General features: G+C 42.6%; 1 protein-coding gene across 1 annotated transcript in view; it reads right to left on the bottom strand.

Moving 5' to 3' along the window:
• Nucleotides 1–662: 662 nt before the first annotated feature.
• Nucleotides 663–16,818, bottom strand: part of TAF1B (TATA-box binding protein associated factor, RNA polymerase I subunit B) — a 193,458-nt gene continuing 177,302 nt past the window's right edge. Inside the window, exon 15 of the mRNA XM_033937405.1 lies at nucleotides 663–1,110. Within this exon, the coding sequence (XP_033793296.1) occupies nucleotides 885–1,110 (226 nt within the window). The 3' untranslated portion in view covers nucleotides 663–884. The remainder of the gene's footprint in view (nucleotides 1,111–16,818) is intronic.

Below are 16,818 nucleotides of genomic sequence, written 5' to 3'. Positions count from 1 at the left end.
GATGATTTTAGCGACAGGTTACAGACCACTAACAGCAGGACATCAATTTCATGTTTTAGTTCTTTTAGTACCCTAGGATGTATTCTCACTTCTGCAAGACCAGTTCACGGGAACGAATTGATCACCACACATATGGAATCTGGAGTAGATGTAACAGAATAAAAAATTGTACACTGTATGGAAAATAGGTGAGATAAGGAAAAAGGACAAGGGATTAGAAATAAAAGGTATAGCCAAAATGATTTGTGCTCAAAGCCGATAGTATACTGTAAGGTTATAGACTAGAGCATCGTGTTTGGTGAGACAACAAAGGACATTATACTCTGTATAAAATGAGTTTTTCATAAAAAAAATAAGTCATAGATTTGATATATTGCCTTTCTGTGTGGTACAACCAAAGTGGTTTACATATATTAACATGTAGGTACTTTTATCTGTCCCTAGTGGGTTCACAATCTAAGTTTTTGTACCTGGGGTAGTGGAGGGTTAAGTGACTTGCATAGGGCCACAAGAAGCCACAGAGAAAATGGAACCCAATCTCCCAGATTCCCAGCTCACTGCACCAATCATTAGGCTACTGCTACACTCCATAAGTGCTGAATTACTGCATGAACAATCTAAAATCCCTCTAAGTGCATCAACTGCTGAAGACACAGGACAAATCACACAAATCACTCATTTTTTTTTACATATGAAATTATATTTACAAATATTTTATATTTTTATGACATTTTCTGAAACTCCACAGCAATTTTCTGCAGAAAAAGCATGAAGTCATCTCAGATAATATTTTTACTTAATAAAAACAATAAGCTTTTCTTGCTTTACCAATTATGAATCAAACTTTGGTATCTAGAGAACAGCATCTTAAAACAGTAAGCACATTATGTCTGCTGTGGGTTCTGGGTCTTTTTCCTTAAATTCTTGTGATAGGTCCTCCTAGGCTTCCTTTGCAACCTGGCTTGAAAAAGTCTGTGCTCAACCAAACACACCTCTTCATGAAGGCTTAAAGCCTCAGTCCTCAACAGGAAAGAGAACAGATTTAGGATAAACTGGTAGCTCTTGGGAAAATTAGATTCTTCATATGTTGTCCAGTGTCTACAGAAAGTTCTAAAGTAGAAGATAAAATCAAAATAGTATCATTTCAAACCCTAAGTTTTGATTTTAAAATGCTAGAATGAAACATTGCACTCAAAGTTCTAAAATCAAAAATGAGAAGCAAGAATTTTAAAATTTTTCTAAATATCATCCACATATACATTAAAACACTGTTATGCCCCATTTGTATCAATTTCATATTTTATTCTAATGTAATTATTTTAAATTATCTTCACTGCTGGTCTCCAGTTGATCTGTTGCCTAGAACAGAGAGTACATTTTGGAACATAGTAGATGATGACAGATGAAGATCTGCACGGTCCATCTAGTCTGCCCAACAAAGATAAACTGATAGCATAAGATATGATGTAAAACTACTTCCAGCTCAATAGGTGAGACATTCTAGACATATGGGATATCTCCCAATGACCGTGTGCCATATGCAGAAGGAATCCACTCTGTTCACAGGAACGAATTGATCACCACACGTATGGAATCTGGAGTAGATGTAACAGAATAAAAAATTGCACACTGTATGGAAAATAGAAAATTTTTTCTGTGACTCTCCTCTACTTCACTGGGAGCTCTAGCACTACCTGTAGTTTTTCCCTTCTGCACGCATGCCTTTAGCTTGGTTTTCTCCATTTGAGCCTCTGATAGATGCTTCTCTCTTGGACCTCAAGCTACAGACAGTTTTTCTGTCACCCTTACTTCAGCGAGTCATGTCTCAAAACTCCAGGCTGTCTGGTGGAGAGCCTGGAATCTCTCTCCACACAGTTCCTTCGTTTCTGCCGGAGGTGGTGTCAGAATTCTATGTTATTCATGAAGTGTGTTTGCCTGTTTCCAGTCTCCTGGTTCTGAGAAAAAGGACCACAAATTGCAGCAATTGGATGTCTGCAGGGTTCTGGGTTCTTCTGTGCTATCTAGAGGTCTCTAATGAGTTTCGCCTCTCTGACCATCTTTTTGTGCTGACTCATTCTTCTAAGCAGGGGAACCCCCCCCCTTTCCAGGCCACCTTTCCAGATGGATTTGTATGTCCTTTTTGTCAGCCTACTTTTTTAGTCTTTCCTCATACGAGAGGAGTTCCATCCCCTTTTTAGCGCCACTATATCTTTTTTTAGATAAGGAGTATCTAAGATATTTCATCCTATTTTAACTACTTTGCTTTTGTAAAACGCATAGAGCTTCACGGTACTGCGGTATAGAAGCAGATTATGTTATCATGTTTCTATGACATATGCTACTACTGTTGCATTGTCCAAGAAGACTCTTGACTGCCTTGCCCTTCAAAGACTTCTACAGTGCCTGAAGTGCTAGATGAATGTCTGAGTTCCATGCAATTTATGGATCACATCTGCTGAGCAGAGTCTAATGCCCCTGGACTGGGTGTCTGTTGCAGTGACCTCCCCAACCATAAAGGCTGGCATTGGTCGTTAATATCACCCAAGAGGAGATCTGAAGAGGCATACACCTGGAAAGGGCAGCTGGCTTCAGCCACCACCGCAGGCTGCTCTTCGCTGTAGGTAGTCAGGGGAGCAGCTGTTGTAGCAAGTCCAACTGAAGGGACCAGCAAGAGAGGAGAGAGTCTTGGAGAGGTCTCATATGCATTCTGGCCCAAGGAGCCATCTCTTTGGTCACCGCCATCGACCCCAGGACCTGCAGATAATGCCACACCATAGGAGCTGGTTTCTGGAACAGCTCCGAAATATGCTTCTGGAGCTTCAGCTCTGGAAGAAACACTTGGCCCAGGGCTGTGCCAAACAAGACTCCCAGGTACTCCAGGCACTGAGTCGATTCTAGCTGACTCTTCTTGAAGTTGACTATCCAGCCCAGCTCTAAAGGAGTTGCACCACTCTCGAAACCACTAGCTCACCTTGGACAGAGCTCTGATAAGCCAATTGTCCAAATATGGGTGCATCTGAATCCCTGTTTTGTGGAAGTGCACTGCTACCACCACCATCACTTATGTAAAAGTGCAAGGAGTGCAAAGAACTGAAAATGCTGCTCCAGCACATGAAATTGAAATACCTCCTGTGGGTCGGGAAAATAGGAATGTGAAGATAGCCACTAAGACCAACTCAACAGTCTACATGCGGAAGTGCAGAATCTTCAGAGCCACATTGACCGATCTGCAGTTGTCTGAACCTTTCTTTGACACAATGAAATACATGGAGTATCTGCTTGAGCCCAAGTCTGCGTCTGGGACTGGATCTATGGCCTCAAGAGCCAGTAGCTTTTTCACTGTAGTCTGAACTATGAGGGCTCTCTCTGGCCAGCTAGTAACACTATGCTGGCTTGAAGGCAATGCGATGTTTTCCTCATTGCCACCACTGGGTGTTTTACCTTCTGGCCGGCTCCCCTCCTCTTCCTCACTGCCACATTCGGGTTTCTGTGCACAAAGCCTCATCTGGAAGCCTTTCCTCTGACGTTGCAATGTCAGTGAGAAGGCTTTCGGTTCAGGTGCAGGACGTGCATAGGAGCCGTTGCCCGTGGCTTTGTGCACAGAAACGAATGCGGCAGTGAAGAGGAGGAAGCCAGCCAGAAGGTAAACACCCACTGGAGGGAGGCAACTAGTTGAGGTACAGAATGGAGGGAGGGAGGGGGCGTGTTGGGACTTGAAAAAGAGGGAGCACAAACTTTGGACAAATGATAGATGGAGGGAGGGGGCATGAACTTGGGACATAGAATGAAGGGAAGGAGAGTGGAGAGCACAAGCCATAGAATGGAAGAATGGAGAGTGAGGAAAGGAGATGCTGAGGTGAGGGAGGGAAGAGGAAAGGAGATGCTGAGGTGAGGGAGGGAATAGAAAAGGAGAATTGGGTGTCTGAGTGAGGGAAAGAGAGATGGTGCACATGAGGAGATGCAGAAAGAGGAGAATTGTTGGGCAGAGAAAGAGAGAGAGAATTATTGGACATGGTGGTGAGAGAGGAGTGAGGTAGAGATGCATGGGGAAGAGAGAGATGTCAGACCACTGGAATGGGAAGGAGAGAGAGATGCCAGACCATGAGAGAAGAAAGAGATTCCAGGCTATGGGAAGGAGAGGAGAAATATACCAGATCATATGAGGGGGAAGACCATGGGAGAGGGATGAGATGGTGCACAGGGATGGAGCGGAAGGGGAGACAGAGGAAGGAGATGGTGCACAGCATTGGGTGCAGCAGGGAAGAGATAAGAAGAAATGCTTTTTATGGATAGATGGGAATAGGGGAGAAGAAAGAGGGAGGAGATGATACACATGGATAGATGGTAAGAGAAGACATGGAAAAGTAGATAGATTCTGAGAAGAAAGCAGAAAAATGGAAGAAAGTTGAATGTTAAAAGTTAATGCTAAAGATGGATGTATATATAGAGGAAAACTGACTATGATAATAGTAATTACCAGTGAGGAGAAAGCGAAAGACTCTTCAGCGGTATGCTCAGAGAAGTGAAACTCTGAAGAGGAGGTGAAAACCTCCTCTTGAGAAAAGAGTTTACCGTCCAGTCACTGCATATACTTCATGAATGATCGCTCTCTGACCACTGGTAAATCATGTATTTTACTTGTTAAATTGTCTTGTAGAATTGGCGTAAATATTTTCTAATGCCAAAATAATTGCTGGATTACTAATGCGATGCACTTATCTTGTAAAAGGCAGTCTTAGGGGTCAGTTTTCCTCTATATATCATAGCTACTTTACTGACTATTGCTTATATAAAAGTCCCTGTGTTTGGTCTTAAACAAAGATGGATGTATGGCAGAAAGTGAAGGAGAGAAAAACAGCAAATGGATAAGGTGACCCTGGAAACACAGTTAAGAGCACAGATAGAAGGAAGTGCAGCCAGAGACTGGGAAATATGGTTTGAAAACAAAAATCACCAGGCAACAAAGGTAGAAGAAATTATTTTATTTTCAATTTAGTGATTGAATTGTGTCAGTTTTGAGAAATTACATCTGCTGTCTATATTTTGCACTGTTCAGGAAGAATTGCATTTGTTTCTATTTCTCTGGGGGTTGTACTGCATGCAGAATCTTGCATCTTAGAGTTTTGTTTGTATATACAGTGGAACCTTGGATTGCGAGCATAATTCGTTCCAGAAGCATGCTCGTGAACCAAAATGCTCGTATATCAAAGCAAGTTTCCCCATCGGAAGTAAGGGAAACTTGCTTGATTGGTTCCCCCCCCCCCCCCCGAGACCACTGGCACTGCTCGCTTCCACCTCACCCCACCCCAAAAAGACCACCACCCCCGAGGCCACTGGCGCGCTTCCACCTGAGAACCATCATCGCCGCCACCCCCCCCCCCCCCCAAAAAAAAAAAACCAGCATCTCCCACCCAAACCCTTACCCCGATCTGGCACCGGCACACAGCACCAACCCACAGGACATTCCGGTGCCTGAAGATCCTGCCTCCTGCTGCTGGGCTGTGCCTTGAGCATCTGCGCATGCTCAGGGCTTTCTGGCTCCCTTCTGCAGAAACAGATATATTTCCTCCTGGAACCCTGAATGTGTGCATCCTGGGTTTGAAAATTAGGTGTGATGGCTATATTATATCTGGAACCTCCCTACCCTCAGAGGCTATATGCGATATCTCTACAATATTCTTGGCCCTCACTAACCTGAAGCTGGGCTCAGGGCAGCATTACCTAATTAGTATTGCAGTCCATAAGAAACTAGAAGTGTCATGGTCCATCAAGTACAGCATCCTTTCTTGAACGGTGCCAAGCCAGGTTACTTGCAAGCACCAAAAGAACCCTTCCCTATTGCTCAGTCTCAGGTGCGGGAGATAGTGATCCCTATACCTGCCTGGAGAATAAATGCCAATGGACCTTCCCCTCCAGAAATCTGTCCCAAAAACTTTCAAAACCAATGATGTTATTAGCTTTGATCACATCCTCTAGCAATAAATTCCACTGTGTAAAAGTGGGTTGGTTGAAAAACCAATACTATCAAATTTATTTTAAATCTGTTACTTATTCATTTTCATGGAGGGCCCCTAGTTCTAGTACTAGTTCATTATGGCAACAAGACATTAAATACTGCCTTCTTCGGAGCTTACAAATTAAGCTAGTATAGCTGTCACACCCACTATGCACACAATAAACTCCAAAGAAAATCAGACATACATGTAATATAAGACTGATGCTAGAATTTGTTGCTTGTGACTTTAAACGCTTACTATTGACAATTCATAGAAAGAAACAAACTATTCTACTTTTAGACTTTTATCCTTTCTTATTGATACCAAAAATTGTCCAAAATGGGTTACAGTAGGTTAAAAACAAATCATAAATAAAAACCATATAATAAAAGATTTAAATTGCTGCTTTCACTAGAGATCAAGTCAGCTGTATTACCATATAATCATACAAGAATATAAATAAAATCAAAATCTACTAATTAAACACCTTAGAATCCCACCCCAGAACCCAACTCCGTTAACATAAACCAATGTCCTACATACATATACCTCCCCAGCCCCATAAAACTATCCACTGTCTACCACCTTGATCAACTACTGTTAAAGCATTGCCCCAAGCCCAATCACTCAACTTCATTCCCGACATTTGTTCATCTGAGCAGCTTTCTAAACATTTATAAGGCAAATATCCCACCCGGTGGGGTCTACTCTGATGTGCAAGATCCTTGCAGGTTATCTCTTGCTTTCTTTTCTTTTTTTTTCAACTGCTGAAGTTTCTTGCTCACACAAAAGAATGTGCCCACACAACAACACCTGTGTAATACTACCCTATGTTTACATTACTCCAACCAGTACTGTCACAGTAGACATGTAATGGATTCAGAAGAAAAAGGTGCAAGAAAGGTGGGTCACTGACAAGCAAAGTAAGCTGAAGCTGAGAGACGAGGAGAATGGATTTGTTTCTTGAGGTGTTTTTTTCATATCCAGGTTAAATGTGCAGTCAAACTTCCAGCACACTGGGTTTTATGACACTACTACATAGTGTTTATTCTTTTTGGTTAGAGACCCAATTCAGTTGGAAAAATAGACACAAAATCACACACACAGATTATTCACCTGGAAATGTCAGACGAGCTATTTTACTTCCTTGGTATATTTTGTGATTTAGTGATAAGCCAAAGGGGAAAAATCATAACAGAAGGAAAAAACTCCACCCTTCTATATAGCTTTACTTCATCTTCCGGAAGTCAGCTACCTTGGCACAGAACACAAACCTCATGGAATCAGATTTCATCCAACCTGTAAATATCAATTGTGAGTCCATGTCCGCCATTTACTGCACAGCCCTGCATTACATGCCTTGGCACAGTACAGGTGCACCCGAAACTGTCTGCTGAGGCATGTAACAGGCCCCAGTGCTAATAAAAAAAAACCTAGCTGCTGCAGTGGTGCTACCTCTCCCACCCCAACTGGTTACCTTCTCTAGCAAACACTGGAGTGGTTATAAGGAAGTAATTTCTAAATGAAAGGCCAAGTAGAAGCCCCCCTCAGCAATCCAAAGGCCTCCCCGCTACCTTCCACCCCCCTGAAGAGAAAGATAGGATAGATGCTCACTCCCTCCTGCCATGAAGGCGCCCATTCCTCCCCCCCAAAAAAAAAAAACACCAAACAGCAGAAGGGATGCCCACTCCCTCCTGCCCGGAATGACCTCTCCCCTCCGCTCCCCAAAGAAAAAGGCAGGAGAGATGCCCACTCCCTCCTGCCAGGAAAGACCTCCCCCCTACCCGCCACCCCCTGAAGAAAAAGACAGGATGGATGCTCACTCTCTCCTGTCACGAAGGTGCCCGCTCCCTCCCCCCCTAAAAAAAAAATGAAACCCCCCCCCCCAGCAGAAGGGATGCCCACTCTCTTCTGTATGGAAAGACCTCTCTCCTCCCCTCCCTGAAGAAAAAGGCAGGAGAGATGCCCACTCCCTCCTCCAAGGAATGACCCCCCCTACACTCCCCCCCCGTAGAAAAGGGCAGGAGAGATGCCCACTCCCTCCAGCCACAAAAGCACCCACTCCCTCCCTCCTGCCAGGAAAGACCTGCCCACTCCCTCCTGCCACTGGAGGCCCCCGTACCTTAAAGTTGGGAGCAGGAGGTACTGAAAACACCTCCAGCTCCTCCTCTCTTTGCGATGACACTGGGCCATAGGCCCCTCCCCAGTGCATCATGTGATATACGGGGAGGGGCCTAAGGCCCTGATTAGCTCAGACACCTCGGGCTCCTCGGGAGGGGCCTGAGGTGTCTGAGGCAATCAGGGACTTCCTTAGGAAGGAGCCTAAGGAAGTCCCTGTCATTGCGAAGAGAGGAGGAGCAGGAGGTGTTTTCAGTATCTCCTGCTCTCAACTTTAAGGCACGGGGGCTTCTAGTGGCAGGAGGGAGTGGGTGCTTTTATGGCTGGAGGGAGTGGTCATCTCTCCTGCACTTTTCTACAGGGGGGGGGTGTAGAGGGGTCTTTCCTGGCAGGAGCGAGTGGGTATCTCTCCTGCCATCTTTTGGGAGCTCGGGGGGGATGGTGGCTCGGGGGTGATAGATCGGGGAGCTTTTTTAATGGGACAGATGGTGCGTGTTTAAGTCATGCAGAACATCTGTTCCATTAAAAAAAAAAGCAGAAGCACTGACAGCAGTGACAGGAGGCTGCTTCCCCTGTCACGACTGTTAGGGCCCTGTGCATATGTCACTCGCTCACTGAGTGATTGACTCGGTGGGTTTGCATGCAAACTTGATAGTGATTCAATCGCAGTTGAAAAATCGGCCAACAACGATTGAGTCGCTATCTTTAGTGAATCTAGCCCTATTAATTTTGCCCTGTCCAAGAACATCCCATTAACTGAAGCTGAAGTGCAATTGGAATATGCAGCAAGACAATGAACTAAAACACAATAGCAGGTCTACAACTGAATGGCTGAGGAGAAACAAAATTAAAGCACTGGATTGGCCTAGTCAAAGTCCTGACGTGCCCAATAGAGATACTGTGGCAGGGCCTGAAATGAATAGCTTATGTATGAAAACCTACAAATGTATTTGAAATGAAGCTTTGTTTAAAGCTCAGAAGCCACTGAATATGACATATGTGAACTAATAGGAGAAATCAGTGGGATGGGGAACCTTTTACACATTACTGTATTTAAAGTTGGAGTATTAAATAAATATTTTATGAGTTACAAAAGAACAAAACCAAGTGAATGCTCTTGCATTAGAAAATACATTTTTACAGAAAAAAGACCCGACAACCCACAAAGTACAATAAATAACGCTGCCATATACATCTTGTAACCATTTGTAAATTTAGATTGGGATTTTCCCAACTGCTTTCTGGCATTTCTAAAATTCTGGCAGCCTAGAAACAAAAATATAGATACTAGTTAACAGACTGAGTCCTTGATTTACTAATGCTTTCTTCCATCCTGTGTCCATAAAGGGGGAGGGGAGAAAAAAAATTAGCAAACCAGGGCCCTGCAATGAAATAGCTATAGAGCTGGACTTAAGCAGGGGCAATAAGGCAGCTGCACTGGAACTTGTGCTCCTAGTGGTCCCATGCTTAATTGAGTCAACTTTGCAACTGGTGGCTGACCAAAAGTTAGAGCTTTTTTTCCATCTCTCTCTTTCTGCTTCCTTCTCACTAACCTCTCCTTAAAGTGCTCCTCAGCACGGATGCTACTGTATCTACTCCTCTCGCAGCACTGCCAACCAACCTTTACATCTTCTCCCTCCCTTTCGCCCTTTGGTTTTTGGCCAAGGCATCCAGCAATACTGTCGGACTTGTCTTCCCATGGAGAAACAAAGTTCAATCAAGGACATAGGTCTCCATGTCTGGGGATTCCTCCCTGACTGGTACAAGCGACACTGGAGACTTGTAGAGTTCAACTGTGATAAGAGGGCTCTTTGACTATGGGTGGCTCTACACACAGCAGAGTGTAGAAAGGACATTGTACAGCCCTGTTCCAGGCGCAGCACCACAGCAATTCTGAAGTGAATGTGCCAGTGATGATGGCAGGCAGTCCGGGCCAGGCAGCTGTAGGAGAAATGCCACTGCAGAAGAGGCACTGTAGGCTGCAACTTATTCATTGAAATCAGGAGATCTTGGAAGTAGAGGAGGATTTGGGAGTATTGTTTCAGAGGATATTACATTTTGTGAATCTTCACAGGTTAGGATAGTAAGACCTGCTGTGGTGACTTTGGAGGCCCACTGGAATGCATGTCAAGCACTGGATACTTTTCTAAACTTAGTATCATCATTTTTACCAGTAAAATGAGAAGTCATTACCACACAGTTGACTGGTCAAATTTGGCTCAAGTTAAGTAAAGGGGCTTAATACAACATAGACTAGAATATCTAGAAAATCAAGTTGAATAAAAATTGTTTATTTTTTCTTAATTTTCCAAAGACATTCATGGTGTCTCCATAAGAACGTAAGAATTGCCGCTGCTGGGTCAGACCAGTGGTCCATCGTGCCCAGCAGTCTGCTCACGCAGCGGCCCTCTGGTCAAAGACCAGTGCCCTAACTGAGACTAGCCCTACCTGTGTACGTTCCGGTTCCGGTCCAGTGGAAATAGTTCAGACATATGTCCAAAAAGTGCTAAGTTTACCATCAGATAAAATCCCTCCTATTTCACAAGCTACTTGTTTGTCGTTAACCCACAGGGAGAACCCAAGTTAACTACTAATCAAGGAGGAGCCCCAATAGACTAGATGCATCTTGATTCCTGGAGAGTTCACTGGAACTGATAACTGGAAGATCTACTTTCGTGTTACAGTTGCGCTTGAACCTGATCATAACAGGGCTTTAAGACTGTTCTTCAGATATATAAATAAGCCTTTTCTCAGATTATGCATACAGGTATTTCCTGAAATGTCTTATACTCCAGGCCAGAAGATGGGAATTCTTGGCTTCAAAACCAAAAGTTCTTGCTCTAGGTAGTAATTTTATAATCTATAATGGTTAAAAATGTTGTATGAACGTGGCACCGAGGTACCCCCCTCCTCTTCAAACCCAGCATGCACCCAAAAAGAGGGAGAAAAAGCCTCAGACGAATGTAGCAGTATAGAACTAAAAGGTACAAAACAAAATTGCTTTTGATACTTTCACTGGCAAAAAAACCTCCCTCACAGAACAGCTCAGGTTTAGAAAATGGCAAAGTCATCCAGAGACACGTTCAAGGACCTAGCTGACAAAAGACAATTTGAGCTCCAACGCTGTCACATCTTTTCCAATCTTCCCAACAAGCAACCTTGTTTCACCAATGTTTGGCTCATCAGGGGAACAACAATACAGCCTTGAAAAGTGCAGCCACAGAGACCAGCCCAGAGCAAATGTAACAGACAAGAGCACTTTAAAGCGCTCCCTCCAACACAGACCTTACTTCCAGTCCAAATCAACCAATCAGCACTCAGCTCAGCTCTTATCAAACACAATTGATTGGAGAAAATCAAAAAAGAACAAAAAAGAAAAAGCAACAATGTAAATGATTTCTACCTTAAAAAAATGTTTGCCACTCCACTCTCTGATTAAGACCCAATGGACATACTGTTTGTAAAGAAAATATCAAACATTGTTCAGTTTGGTAAAGTTTTTTCTCCATGTCTCCCCTACACAACGGAGGAACCAACGAGTCTATCACTGCACATTTAAAATCTTCAAATCTGTGCTTAATTTGCTTGCAATGCTTTGTTAAGACATTCACTACATTTTGATGAGAAATATTGTGCTTGTGTTCCGAAAGCTGAGTTTTAAAGGCTCTAGAGGTGTGGCCAATGTAACATAGCTGACAGGGCATATCAAAACTTACACCACCCATCCAGAGGCACATGTGGTGGATCTCTTCAATGTAACTTCCCTTTGGTAAGGAATTTCAATCACCATCCCTTCCAACATGACATCACACACTGATTGCATTTGTAGTGACCCGCAGGCCCCCTGTATTGATCAGTCCATATATCAGCTTTGCACAATTTGTCATTCAGGTTCCAGTCCCTGCTGTAAGCCACCATGCACGGTACATCCTTCAATTTGTGGTGCATTTGTAAAATTGCCAATAACACTCTGGTTAATAACTGAGGACATTGAGAAAAATGAAGCACACAAACTACAGACTGCTCCTGCTCCTGTTGTCTCCTATATGTCAACAACTGTTCCCTGGGGTTACAGTAAGCTCTTTTCTCCGCTTTCTTCACAATTCTTCTGGGATACCCCCATCAATAGTTTTGCTTGTGTGTCATACTCTTGAACAGTGTCACAAATTCTTCCGTAATGAAGAAACTGAGACACAGGAAGGCTATTTTTCAAAGCACCTGGGTGCATGCTGGAATAATGGAGCAAAGAAGATTTTAAATGTGCAGTAATAGACTCCTTGGTTCCTCCATTGTGCAGTGGAGACATGAAGAAAAAACTTTACCAAACTGAACAACGTTTGATATTTTCTTTACAAACAGTGTGTCCATTGGTCCATTGGCATCACATATATGGATAAAGACATATATGGATAAAGGTGAACAGGTTGATATAGTATATCTAGATTTTCAGAAAGCTTTTGATAAAGTTCCTCACGAGAGGCTCCTGAGAAAATGCCACCTATCCCATGACATTTTCAAAGTTCAGTTGTGGATTAGAAATTGGTTAACGGATAGAACACAGAGGGCAAGGTTAAATGGTCATTTTTCTCAATGGAGGAGAGTAAACAGTAGAGTGCCGCAGGGGTCTGTACTGGGACCAGTGCTATTTAACTTATTTATAAATGATCTGGAAATTGGAAAGATGAGTGAGGTGATTAAATTTGCAGATGACACTAAACTGTACAAAGTTGTTAAAACGCATGGAGATTGTGAAAAATTGCAGGCGAACCTTAGGAAATTGGAAGACTGGGTATCCAAATGGCAGATGAAATTTAATGTGGACAAATGCAAAGTGATGCATATTGGGAAAAATAACCTGAATCACAGGTACCAGATGCTAGGGTCCACCTTGGGGATTAGTGCCCAAGAAAAGGATCTGGGTGTCATCATAGACAATACAATGAAATCTTCCGCCCAATGTGCAGAAGTGGCCAAAAAAGCAAATAGGATGCTAGGAATTATTTAAAAAGGGTTGGTTAATAAGACTAAGAATGTTATAATGCCCCTTTATCGCTTCATGGTGTGACCTTATCTGGAGTATTGCGTTCAATTCTGGTCTCCTTATCTCAAGAAAGATATAGTGGCACTAGAAAAGGTTCAAAGAAGAGTGACCAAGATGGTAAAGAGGATGGAACTCCTCTCGTATGAGGAAAGACTAAAATGGTTAGGGCTCTTCAGCTTGGAAAAGGGACGGCTGAGGGGAGATATGACTGAAGTCTACTTTACGCACATGAGCCTGTAAAGAGATAAGGGACCCTCTAAGGACTATCTTCAAACCTTCCCAAAGAATAAAAGATGATATTTCAGGGGAGTCATTAAACTCTAAATAGTCGATAATTTGTTTAGCTATATATTCAACATGAGATGGATCCTGCAACAACGTATCAGGGAACCTCCAATACCTGGTCCCAACTGGCGCCACCTAAAGAGATAATAATAACAAAACTGGAGCATGATTGGACCAGGTTTGCGAACCTATATACACCCTCTGCACATGAGATAGCAATTCTACAGCCCCCCACCACATGTCAATATGAGAATCTGTATGATTAACAGAGAATAATATGTATAGTCTCTATGGGTCGGATGCAATTCTCTTCAATAATCCCTTAATCCCCAGTGCTGAATAAAATGACACAAAGCTTGCCGTTCAGCCATAGCATAAGTAGCCTGATTAGTAGAATTATCAAGGGATGGTTCCATAGTTAAATTAAAGTCTCCACCTATTAGAATATGACCTCTGGAATGTTGTAAGAATAGCTCACTCAAGTGATCATAAAAATTCCTTGTTGGGTATTTGGTACATAAATATTCAATAAAGTAAATTTCATATCTCTACAGCATATTACTAACAATAGAAATTTACCCTCTTTATCCTTGACCTCCTGCACAATTTCCCAAGGCAGCCCATTGGAAAACAAAATACCCACCCCATTGACTTTCCTATTAGAACACTTCTTGGAAGCTAAATAAATTCTCCAATATGTACTATGAAATAAAATAGATTCCTTAGTGGGCAATAGATGAGTTTCCTGTATAAAGCATATATCTACTTTGGACCAAATCAATTCTCTAAATAATGAGCTACGCTTCTGAGGGGTATTCATTCCTCTGACATTAAAAGACAGCCATTTAGTCTCCATAAACAAATATATACCCTTAAGCAAACGAAAAGAAAAATAAATACAGACAATGCATTGCCATGTGATATAACAGTATCAAGCTTTTCACAAAACCAACCAACATAAAACTCCCCAATGAACAAAAATTCAAAAAGAAAAAAAAGGGAAAAAGTAAAAACCAAACAAAAAAGAAAAAATTAAAACATCAAAAAAGCACAGCATCACCCCCTCCCTCCCCTATTACCCCAGCAAAAAGGGCCCAGACAAAAGCAAATCTAAGCCTTTGCCTTGCCAAAAAGAGAAAGTGGCATCCGCAGCACCTGGCCTAATAATATTCTTAGTCCAGTGTTTGGAAAATAATTATACAGTTAAGGATAACTTAACCAGTTCTCAAAATGTCAAGTAGAAGCCAAATGTAGATCAGATTTTTGTCACATTAGATGCTTCTTACCACCCTCCACCCATTGCCATTTGGGATGAGTTTTCAATACAGGCAGCTCTAAAGATGATGTGGCAGGTCCCACTCCCTCCATACCATCGAAAAGAATCTTCGCTTCATCACAGGATTTAAGAGAACACAATTTCCCTTGATAATAAAAGGATAATGCAAAGGGATATCACCACTTATACTTGATATTATGTGATCGTAAATACTGAGTCACCGGTCTAAGATCACAGCGACGCTTCAGCTTTGCTGCTGCCAAGTCCTGGTAAACTTCAATCGAATTAGTGTCCCATACCAGAATATCCATAGCACGAACCTTGTGTAATATAGCTTCCTTAAGTTTAAATTCAGTAAAACATGCTATGATATCTTTAGCCACATTAGAGCGGTTCCTACCCAGAGCACAATCAATTTTAATCTGATCCGGCGCCAATGGCTCCCCTTCTGCAGCCAAAATATGGCCCACAAGCTTTTTAACGACTTCTTCAGCATTAGCATACTTAGATGTCTCAGGAATTCCCCTGATGCATAGGTTAGATCTTCTACTTCAATTTTCTAAATCTTCCAATTTTTCTGCCAATGTCTCCTGTGTCGTTACTACTCCTTTCACAGTATCACACCAGGCTGTTATCGTGGAATGCTGTTCCTCTAACTGCGTTTCAGTCTCTTCAACCCGAGATCCCAAATCCTTGATTTCGGTGCAGAGATCTGTCGCTAATGAAGTTAGCTCAGTGCGAATGGCCCCCAAATCCGTGTGAATCTCCTGCATCCACAATCTAATCTCATCCAGGGGTTCCGGGGTCAGGGACTCCACTTTATCCATCTGTGCGCTATCAAGATCTCCATGGAGTTGTAAACCCTGCTGCATCATTTTGTATCCCTGCACGTGCTGTTGCTGTGTCTCTGGGTGGAAAGCGTAATCCTTCAATTTCTGTTGCATGCCCTCTTCAATCGGCATCATAAATGGATACCCCTCCAATTCACAAAAGTATCCTTCAAGAAAAGAGCTGCAACAGCCAATCCAACACACTGAAAAAGCTTAATTTATCACTGGGCCAATGTAGAGCTCCACGCTTAGGCAGCCATACAGAGCGCTGACGTCACTTCCTCACAGGGAAATACTTTTAAAACCAATTGGAGGAAATTTTTTTTCACTCGGAGAATAGTTAAGCATTGCCAGAGGATGTGGTAAGAGTGGATAGCATAGCTGGATTTAAGAAAGGTTTGGGCAAGTTCCTGGAGGAAAAGTCCATAGTCTGTTATTGAGAAAGACACGGGGACACGGGGGAAGCCACTGCTTGCCCTGTATCGGTAGCATGGAATATTGCTACACCTTGGGTTTTGTCCAGGTACTAGAGATCTGGATTGGCCACCGTAAGAACAGACTACTGTGCTTGATGGCCATTGGTCTAACCCAGTAAGGCTATTCTTATGTTCTTAATTGAAAAGAGATTCCAGAATGAGAGGCATAGAATGAGGTTAAGAGGTGAAAGGCTCAGGAGTAATCTAAGGAAATACTTTTTTTTACAGAAAGGGTGGTAGATGTGTGGAATAGTCTTCTGGTAGAAGTGGTAGAGACAAAGCCTGTTTGAATTCAAGAAACCATGGGAGAGGCATGTAGGATCTGTTAGGGAGAGGAGGAGATAGTGGATGCTTCAGATTGGTAGACTGGATGGGCAATTTGGCCTTTATCTGCCATCATGTTTCTATGATTAGTAAAAACTTGAATAAACAAAATAAATAAAAGATGGGGAACCTTTTAGGGATAGGAAAATACTGTACCTGAATGTAATTCACCTTGAGCTACAACTGAAAAAGGTGTGAGCCAATTCAAATAAGTAAACAAATTAATTAGATATTACTGCACGATCCATGCAAGAGCATGAAACACACATTTGACACAAAATCCACAAACAGAACTTGCTTTTCACTGAAACGAAATCTGGGGTGCTCAAACGCCTACAATGATTGAAACACAAAATAAGAGCTGGGAATTGATTTTGGATCAGAACTACTGCCAGGTAGTGATTTCCATGAGTGAGACATAAAAGGTGGCTATATTTTTTATAATTTAATACTGTATTCCAATTGTGTGGAA

Source organism: Geotrypetes seraphini, chromosome 3 (assembly GCF_902459505.1).
Source record: "Geotrypetes seraphini chromosome 3, aGeoSer1.1, whole genome shotgun sequence".
Classification (NCBI taxonomy): Eukaryota; Metazoa; Chordata; class Amphibia; order Gymnophiona; family Dermophiidae; genus Geotrypetes; species Geotrypetes seraphini.
Note: the sequence above shows the minus strand (reverse complement) of the source record. Positions and strands in the feature narration are given on the sequence as shown.